This window comes from Lithobates pipiens, unplaced genomic scaffold (assembly GCF_037356315.1).
Source record: "Lithobates pipiens isolate NorthernLeopardFrog02 unplaced genomic scaffold, aLitPip1_a1.2 Scaffold_30, whole genome shotgun sequence".
Classification (NCBI taxonomy): Eukaryota; Metazoa; Chordata; class Amphibia; order Anura; family Ranidae; genus Lithobates; species Lithobates pipiens.
Window position 1 is genome coordinate 175,679,202 of NW_027507791.1, and position 10,109 is coordinate 175,689,310.

General features: G+C 42.7%; 1 protein-coding gene across 2 annotated transcripts in view; it reads right to left on the bottom strand.

Annotated features, from left to right (window-relative positions):
• LOC143943354 (NACHT, LRR and PYD domains-containing protein 3-like) overlaps positions 1–1,347 on the bottom strand; it is a 124,369-nt gene extending 123,022 nt beyond the window's left edge. The window contains exon 1 of one of the 2 annotated variants that reach the window (XM_077465075.1): positions 1,246–1,347. In XM_077465075.1, coding sequence (XP_077321201.1) covers positions 1,246–1,272 — 27 coding nt within the window. In that variant the 5' untranslated portion in view covers positions 1,273–1,347. The remainder of the gene's footprint in view (positions 1–1,245) is intronic. The other variant, XM_077465078.1, reaches the window with a different exon arrangement.
• Between the last annotated feature and the right edge of the window lie 8,762 nt (positions 1,348–10,109).

Here is a 10,109-nt window from a genome sequence, read left to right on the forward strand (position 1 = left end):
CTGGACCACCAGGTATGCCACCTTAGACCACCAGGGAAGCCAATCTGTGCCCATCCCCAATGCCTGCAAGCGCCATCAGTGATGCCTATCTATCAGTGTCGCATATCAGTGCCTATCAGTGCCACATATCAGTGCCCAGCAGTGCTGCCTATCAGTGCCCATAAGTGCCTATCAGTGCCACCCATAAGTACCCATTAGTGCAGCCTTTCAGTGCCCATCTGTGTCACCTATCAGTGCCCACCAGTGTCACTCATGAGTGCCCATCAGTGCCGCCTATCAATGCCCATCAGTGCTGCATATCAGTTCCACCCATCAGTGCCACCTACCAGTTCCCATTGTCAGTGACCCTCAGTGCCACCTCATTGGTGTCGCCTTATCAGTGCCCATCAGTGAAGGAGAAAACAACATTTTATAACAGAACTAAAATAACAACTATTTTTTCTTACATTTTATGTCTTTTTTTATTTGTTTAAGCAAAAAAAAAATGCAGAGGTGATCAAATACCACCAAAAGAAAGCTCTATTTGTGGGAACAAAAAAGTGTAGCATAACTGCGCAATTGTAAATTAAACAGCGACAGCGCTGAAAGCTGAAAATTGGCCTGGACAGGAAGGGGGTGTAAGTTTCCTGTATTTAAGTAGTTAAAATGTTCAAACTATTTGAACCATAAACTAAAAATGTTAAATGATGCGATTCACCAGTGCTAAAATATGGCGGACGTGTCAGACCTATAGCTCTGCAATCAGCAAAGCTCTATGACTTTAGCTGTGGTCCAGCAAGGGCAGTGTCAGACCCCTTTTGAAAAAAAACACTGCTTACACATTGAGTAGGAGGGTCCTTTACTTCGGCAAACTGGCAGGGGACATACTTTACTTAGGCTGTGGCTGCTTTGTAAGGAAAAATGGCTGCAAGATACTGCACATGGTTTGTTTTGATAAATGTCATGATTTCCAAATCAGTACAAATGTACTGATTTCCACAAAAAGTTCAGTCTGGCTTTAAGACTCAGAGGAGTCAACTTTGTTCTTATCTGTGGCTACACATTTGGCTTTTTAAATGTTTCCAGCACATAAACTACCAAGCATTGAATATTACACACACTAACATTCTTTAGAGGACAGCAAACCTACTTTATACAAGCAAGAAAACAGATAGAAGATCAGCAGTCCCAAACCGTATAGCTTACTCTTGTCCCCCCTTTTTATAAATAAGTCTATCAAATATATAAAGTAACTTTTAGCCTTACCTTCCAGACTGATTTATCATAAGACATTCAGGAAACTCATAACGCAAGGAAGCAAGGAGAATGTTAGGTGTGGCACAAGCATTGTAATGTGACCTATATTGCTTTTACTTTAAAACAGGAAAGACTGCATTCTGCCTTTACGTAGATCTACTCAGGATCCTCCGCCCCTTTATTGTTATGCCCCTCATTACATAGTTACATAGTAGATGAGGTTGAAAAAAGACACAAGTCCATCAAGTCCAACCTATGTGTGTGATTATATGTCAGTATTACATTGTATATCCCTGTATGTTGTGGTCGTTTTCAGGTACTAATAGTTTCTTGAAACTATTGATGCTCCCAGCTGAGACCACTGCCTGTGGAAGGGAATTCCACAACCTTGCCGCTCTTACAGTAAAGAACTCTCTACGTAGTTTAAGGTTTAACCTCTTTTCTTCTAATTTTATTGAGTGGCCACAAGTTTTATTAAACTCCCTTCTGTGAAAAAGTTTTATCCCTATTGTGGGTCACCAGTACGGTATTTGTATATTGAAATCATATCCCCTCTCAAGTGTCTTTTCTCCAGACAGAATAAGTTCAGTGCTCGCAACCTTTGCCAATAACTAATATCCTCTGGACCAGGGGTCTCAAACTGGTGGCCCTCCAGCTGTTGCAAAACTACAAGTCCCATGAGGCATTGCAAAGCTGACAGTTGCAAGCATGACTCCTATAGGCAGAGGCATGATGGGACATGTAGTTTTGCAACAGCTGGAGGGTCGCCAGTTTGAGTCCCTGCTCTAGACCCTTAATTAGCTTTGTTGCCCTTCTTTGTACTCGCTCCCAGAACTGGACAGCATACTCAAGGTGTGGCCGGACCAGAGACTTGTAGAGCAGGATAATTATAATTTTATCTCTGAGTTGATCCCGTTTTTAATGCATGCCAATATTCTGTTTGCTTTGTTAGCAGCAGCTTGGCATTGCATGCCATTGCTGAGCCTATCATCTACTAGGACCCCCAGGTCCTTTTCCATCCTAGATTCCCCCAGAGGTTCTCCCCCCAGTGAGTAGATTGTATTCATATTTTTGCCACCCAAATGCATTATTTTACATTTTTCTACATTGAACCTCATTTGCCATGTAGTTGCCCACCCCAATAATTTGTTCAGATCTTTTTGCAAGGTTTCCACATCCTGCGGAGAAGTTATTTCCCTGCTTAGCTTAGTATTGTCCGAAAATACAGAGATTGAACTGTTTCCCCCATCCTCCAGGTTGTTTATGAACAAATTAAATAGGATTGGTCCCAACACAAAACCCTTTGCAACCATTGTGCTACATGCTGGGTGTTTGGTGTACTGCATGTACCTTTAAGAAGGGGTGGCTCCCCTTCAGTCCACCTGCCCTCATCTATCCATTAGAATACATGTGCCTCCACTGTGGGGACACTCATATTTTAGTGTTAGGACCACAGATACCAGGGTGCCTTGACGAGGCTCTGTGGCTTACGCATGCATTTGCAAATGCGTGCAGACTACACCCCTGGTAAGTAGGCTTGGGTTTTTCCTGGGCATTCCCCAGGCCTTGTTGTTATCTGATTGAGCCTTCCAATGCCGCTTACTGCTATAGCCAGCTATAGATGAGGAAAGTGGTGAGTTTTTTCATATCGTATTTGTATTGGTCCAGCAATGCACCAACACCTTTGCAGCCATTGTGCTACATGCTGGGTGTTTGGTGTGCTGCATGTACCTTTAACCACTTCAGCCCCGGACCAATTGTCAGCCTAAGGACCAGAGGTCTTTTTACAATTTTGCACTGCACTGTTTTAACTGGTAATTGTGTGGTCATGCAATGTTGTACCCAAACGAAATTTGCGTCCTTTTCTTCCCACAAATAGAGCTTTCTTTTGATGGTATTTGATTGCCTCTGCGATTCTTATTTTTTGCGATATAAATGGAAAAAAGACTGAAAATTTAGAGAAAAAAAGATATTTTCTACTTTTTGTTATAAGAAAAATCGAATAAACTCAATTTTAGTCATACATTTAGGGCAAAATTTATTCAGCCACATGTCTTTAGTAAAAAAAATGTCAATAAGCGTATATATTTATTGGTTTGCGCAAAAGTTATAGCGTCTACAAACTAGAGTACATTTTCTGGAATTTACACAGCTTTTAAATTATGACTGCCTATCTCATTTCTTGAGGTGCTAAAATGGCAGGGCAGTACAACACCCCCCAAATGACCCCATTTTGGAAAGTAGACACCCCAAGAAAATTGCTGAGGGGCATGTTGAGCCCATTGAATATTTTTTTTGTTGTCCCAAGTGATTGAATAATGACACAAAAAAAAAAAAAAAAAAGTTTACAAAAAGTTGTCACTAAATGATATATTGCTCACATATGCCATAGTTATATGTGGAATCGCACCCCAAAATATATTCTGCTGCTTCTCCTGAGTACGGGGATACCACATATGTGACTTTTTGGGAGTCTAGCCGCGTACGGCACCCCGAAAACCAATCACTGCCTTCAGGATTTGGGGTGCAAATTTTTGATTTCACTCCTCACTACCTATCACAATTTCGAAGGCCATAAAATGCCAAAAAGGCACAAACCCCCCCCCCCCCCCAAATGATCCCATTTTGGAAAGTAGACACCCCAAGCTACTTACTGAGAGGCATGTTGAGTCCATGAAATATTTTATATTTTGCCACAAGTTGCAGGAATATTAAAAAAAAATTTTTTTTTTTGCACAAAGTTGTCACTAAATGATATATTGCTCACACATGCTATGGGCATAAGTGAAATTACACCCCAAAATAAATTCTGCTGCTTCTCCCGAGTACGGGGATAACACATGTGGGGGACTTTTTGGGAGGCTAGCCACGTACGGGACCCCGAAAACCAATCACTGCCTTCAGGATTTAAATATAAAACGCTACCAAAAAAACTGTTAGCGATCGCATCGATCAGGCCTGACTCTGCGAACGCTGCAGTTATGTGTTTAGTGTTTTGTAAGTGACAGTGATCGATCGATACTGCACTTAGGTGGGCTGGGCGGAGGGGCAAAACGCAGGTGCCACCAGGTATCTGGGCTGATCCCGCTAACAATGTGTTTTTTTGGAACCCTAAACTGCTGGGGACGCTAGTATAGATCTGATCAGATCAGATATTGATCTGGTCAGATTCTATACCACTACGGGAGGTTTATGCTTTGCGATTGGGTGTTAGCGGTACTGGCACTAACCTAGCGCTGCCTGGGGCGACGCAGACCCTCACCCTAAAACCTAATTGATATCACCCGCCGGGTGATCAGGGGGTTATACCTTTATTGGGTAATAAATGGTGGGTGCCCTGATGCTATAAAAAGCAAACTAACTAACCAGAGTCACCCGTAACACTTATACGGTGATCACTGGTGAAAGGGTTAACTAGGGGCAATCAGGGGGTTAAAATCTTTATTAGGTAGTATATGGGGGTCCCTGGCGCTATATAAAAACCTGACGGGGGACCTAAATAACTAACTGGCTAACCAGTGGCACTTATACGGTGATCGCTGGTGAAAGGGTTAACTGGGGGCAATCAGGGGGTTAAAACCATTATTGGGTAGTATATGGGGGTACCTAGCGCTATAAAAACCTGGCAGTGAACCTAAAAAAATAACTAGCTACCTAGCGGCACCAGTGACACTAATGCAGCGATCAGAAAAATGATCGCTTAGTGACACTGGCAAAAGGGGGTGAAAGGGTTAACTAGGGGCAATCAGGGGGGGGGGATTTGTGTGCCTATGGGTACCTACGTGTCAGTGTAGTGTTCGATGCACTTACTTTCTGTGTTCTCCTCGCAGTCCGGTCAAAAAGACCGCCCGAGGAGAATGACAGTACTTCCTCCCTGCCTGTGTTTACAATACACAGCGGGGGAAGCTTCTCATTCGCCAGGAGCGATCAAGAGGGGATGGCCAGAAACCAACGGCCATCCCCTCATCCCGGATCGCTCCTGAAGCGAAACGGACCGCCGCATTCAGCGGGAGGGGGTCCGATCGAACCCCCCACCCGCTGGAAGGCAAGCACGTGCATGTACGTGCTTGTGCCTGTTGGTGCTATTGTGCCGACGTACATTGCCATGCAGCTGTCCTTAAGTGGTTAAGTAGGGGTGGCTCCCCTTCAGTCCACCTGCCCTCATCTATCCATTAGAATGCATGTGCCTCCACTGTGGGGGCACTCATATTTTAGTGTTAGGACCACAGATACCAGGGTGCCTTGACGAGGCTCTGTGACTTACTCATGCGTTTGCAAATGTGTGCGGACTAAACCCCTGTTTTTAACGTAAAGTTAGACAGGTTAATTTGGTTGTCTGCGAGCTGGTGGTAAGTAGGCTTGGGTTTTTCCTGGGCATTCCCCAGGCCTTGTTGTTACCAGCACAGAACCCTGGGGGACTCCACTACCCACCCCTGACCATTCCGAGTACTCCCCATTGATCACCATCCTCTGAACTCACCCCATGGTCCATGCCAACTGACCTTATTTTGTACAGTAAACGTTTATGGGGAATAGGGATGAGCCGAACACCCCCCCCCCCCCCCCGGTTTGGTTCGCAGCAAAACATCCCAACAGGCAAAAAATTTGTTCGAACACGCAAACATTGTTAAAGTCTATGGGAAGCAAACATGAAAAATTAAAAGTGCTAATTTTAAAGGCTTATATGCAAGTTATTGTCATAAAAAGTGTTTGGGGACCTGGGTCCTGCCTCAGGGGACATGTATCAATGCAAAAAAAAAAAGTTTTAAAAATGGCAGTTTTTCGGGAGCAGTGATTTTAATAATGCTTAAAGTGAAACAATAAATGTGAAATATTCCTTTAAATTTCATACCTGGGTGGTGTCTATAGTATGCGCATGTTTCCCGTGTTTACAATGGTCCGACAGCAAAATTACATTTCTAAAGGAAAAAATGTAATTTAAAAGTACTCGCGGCTATAATGAATTGTCAGTCCCGGCAATACACAAAGTCATTGAAATAAAATGGCATGGGATTCCCCCTCTAATGTGTGGGGGTCCCCCCAAATTCCATAGCAGGCCCTTCAGGTCTGGTATGGATATTAAGGGGAATCCCATGCCAAAATTTTTAAAAAAAATAGCGTGGGGTCCCCCAAAAATCCATAACAGACCCTTATCCGACCACGCAACCTGGCAGGCCACAGGAAAAGAGGGGGGAAGAGAGAGCGCCCACTCACTTGAACCATACCAGGCCACATGCGGCCCCCCAAAGCACCTTGTCCCCATGTTGATGGGGACAAGGGCAAGGGGTGGTTGTGGGGGTCTGCGGGCAAGGGGTTTATCGGAATCTTGAAGCCCCCTTTAACAAGGGGACCCCCAGACCCCAGCCTCCCCCTGTGTGAAATGGTAACAGGGTAAAATGTCCCCCTGCCATTTCACAAAAAAAGTGTGCAAATGGTAAAAAAAAAAAAAAAAACACAAGACATGGCTTGGGACAATTCCTTTATTAAAAAATTTAAAAAATGAAAGTGTCCCATGAAGTCCATTCATCTTCTTCTTCTCTCACTCTGATGGACCTAAAAAGAGAAAAAAAAAAAAGGCGCACGCCGCCACCGATCTGCCTCCATGGGAGGCACTCGCCATAATGACCGTCTCTCAGGTGACAGCTCTTTTATAACAGAGGCCAAACGATGATGTCACCGGGTGACCCCGCCCCCTCTGATGCATGGGAACATCTCTATGGCTTTCCCGTAGCGCCAGAGGGGGTGGGCTACCCGGTTACGTAACCAGGCTCATCCCTAATGGGGAACTGTGTCGAATGCTTTTGCAAATTTCAGATATACCACATCTACGAGCCTTCCTTTATCTAGATGGCAACTCACCTCCTCATAGAAGGTTAATAGATTGGTTTGGCAAGAACAATTCTTCATGAATCCATGCTGATTACCGCTAATGATACCGTTCTCATTACTAAAATCTTGTATATAGTCCCTTATCATCCCCTCCAAGAGTTTACATACTATTGATATTAGGCTAACTGGTCTGTAATTCCCAGGGATGTATTGTGGGCCCTTTTTAAATATTGGTGCTACATTGGCTTTTCTCCAATTAACTGGCACCATTCTAGTCAGTAGACTGTCAGTAAAAATTAGGAACAATGGTCTGACAATTACTTGACTGAGTTCCCCAAGTACCCTCGGGTGTAAGCCATCTGGTCCCAGTGATTTATTAATGTTACGTTTCCCAAGTCTAATTGTAATTCTGTCCTCTGTTAACCATGGAGGTGCTTCCTGTGATGTGTTATGAGGATAAACACTGCAGATTTGGTTACTGAAGCCCCCTGATTCCCTCATGAAGACTGAGGAGAAGAATAAATTCAATACCTTCGCCATATCCCCATCCTTTGTAACCAGATGTCCTTCCTCATTCTTTATGGGGCCACTATGGTCTGTCCTCCCTTTTTTACTGTTTACATACTTAAAGGATTTCTTGGGATTTTTTTTGCTCTCCTCCGCTATGTGTCTTTCATGTTCTATCTTAGCTGTCCTTATTGCACCTTTACATTTGTTGCATTCTTTATGAAGTCTGAATGCTGATGATGATCATTCAACTTTGTATTTTTTGAAGGCCCTTTCCTTTGCTTTTATATGCATAAGTTAAGCCATCCAGGACTTTTGTTCGCTCTTTTATATTTATTACCCAATGGGATGCATTTTCTAATGCCCTTATTTAGTATGATCTTAAAGCAAACCCATCTCTCCTCCGTGTTCTTTATTACTAAGATTTTATCTCAATTTATGCCTTCTAGCAAGGCTCATAGTTTAGGGAAGTTGGCTCTTTTGAAATTCAGTGTCTTTGTATTCCGTATTTCCTATTTGTGTGATTTATATTGAAGCCAATTGACCTTTGATCGCTGTTACCTAAATTGCCCTGTATTTCCACATCAGTGATCAGATCTGTATTGTTGGTAATCAGTAGATCCTGTAATGCTTTATTTCTAGTTGGTTTGTCTACCATCTGACCCATAAAATTGTCCTACAAAACATTTAGAAGCTGGCGAGCCTTAGATGAATGTGCAGTTCCCTCCACCCTGTCTATGTCTGGATAGTTAAAATCCCCCATTATGATAACACTTCCCATCCTTGCTGCTAATCCAAATTGTGATAGGAGATCTGTCTCCCCTTCCTCCCTCAGGTTAGGGGGCCTATACCATACTCCCAGTATTATTTTCCCCTTAGCTTCAACCCTTTGGAGCTCTACCCATAAGGATTCTTCCTCCTCTCTAGCTCCCTTAGTGATGTTATCTCTCACATTCACTTGTACATTATTCCCCTCCCCCTTTTTTACCCTCTCTATCCTTGCGATAAAGGGTATACCCTTGAATGAATAAGTGAATAAATAATTAGTTACAAAGAAATATCTAAGTGCAATGTATAAGATAAATGTATAAAATGAATTTAAAATGAGCATGAAAGCAAGTGATTGAAATAAATAAATAGACGTGAATTTCATAAGGTAGAACCAACAATTATGATGTGAAAAAATTTATTTTTTTTAAAAATATTTTAAAAAAGTAAATGCCCTACAGAGCCTATTACTTAGGTATGTAAGGTTTAGCTCGTTGAAAAATCAAACAATTCCAAAAAGTGCTAAGTGCAATATAATTTAGATACCGATACGCTAAAACAAAACTCTAGAGCAGCATATGTGAAAACAAAGGTGCATACATTCAGATTAAATAAACTCACTACAGAGCCAAGTTCATATGTGCAATAAACTGCAAGTGGATCAGTGGAATGCCGCATCCACTTGGGCAAATCAGTCCAAGAACACAGGCGGTGAAGGGAATAAATAATAAAAGAGGGGTACCATGGTGTAGTAATTTTTTGACAACATAACCAATTTATTAAAGAACTTTACACAGGGTACTCACAATTTTCATTCATAAAAAATAATTTGTAAAAACGAGTAGCGAACTTGTGTCTCTATGCAGCAGCAGAGGGCGTCCTTCCCGTCTCCCGGGATGCTGGGAAAGGACGCTGTGAGCATATAAATAGTTTCCAGCGGACACCTGCTGCGTTCGGCCATTTTCTAGTTTACTTCTATGTATAACACTGGCACCAGTGTTGGGGTTTATTTTTATTGTGTGTTTGGCACTTTATATAACTATACCATACGTATTCTATGCTATAGGGGAAGAGTTCTCTATTGTGTTAGTGGATAATATATCCCAAATACCTCTCTCATTATTTTGTAGATCTTTCAGCTCTATATTACCTCCCCCCCTCTCCCTTTTCTTTTGAGTTAGGAAGATAGGGAATCATCCCCTTCCGAATAATACCCTAAATTAGAACAGCGCGACACCAATTTACCCTCACGTTACTATTAAGTGGCTACGGTTATATCCATCTCGGTGAACGTAGCAGTTCCTCGATTCAACACATAACAGTGGCAGCGCAGGAATAACTACCTTATCATATACCCTTGAATGATTGCCAGTCAATCATGAGAGCTGTTGAATCACAAAATACAAATCCTCCTCGTACAACAGTATCTATAGTTCACCCATCTTGTCCGCCAGGCTCCTGGCATTAGTGAACACGCCACGTAGTTTAGACCGGTTGCATATTATCCTCTTTTTGGGTGTTCCAAGATCACAACTAGGACTTGCTACTATACTTACCTTGGGTTTATGTGCTATGGTCAACCTACCACTAATGCCCCCAATACTACCCTCTGGAATATGTTCCGCGCTGACCATCTCTACCTCTGGTCCCTCCACCCCATCATTCCTTATCTATTAACATCTTATTGGTATCTAATGTTATTTCCCAAAAACAGTACCAAACTTTCAGGGTCCTATGGATGCCTAAGCGCTCCATGTGGCCACATATAA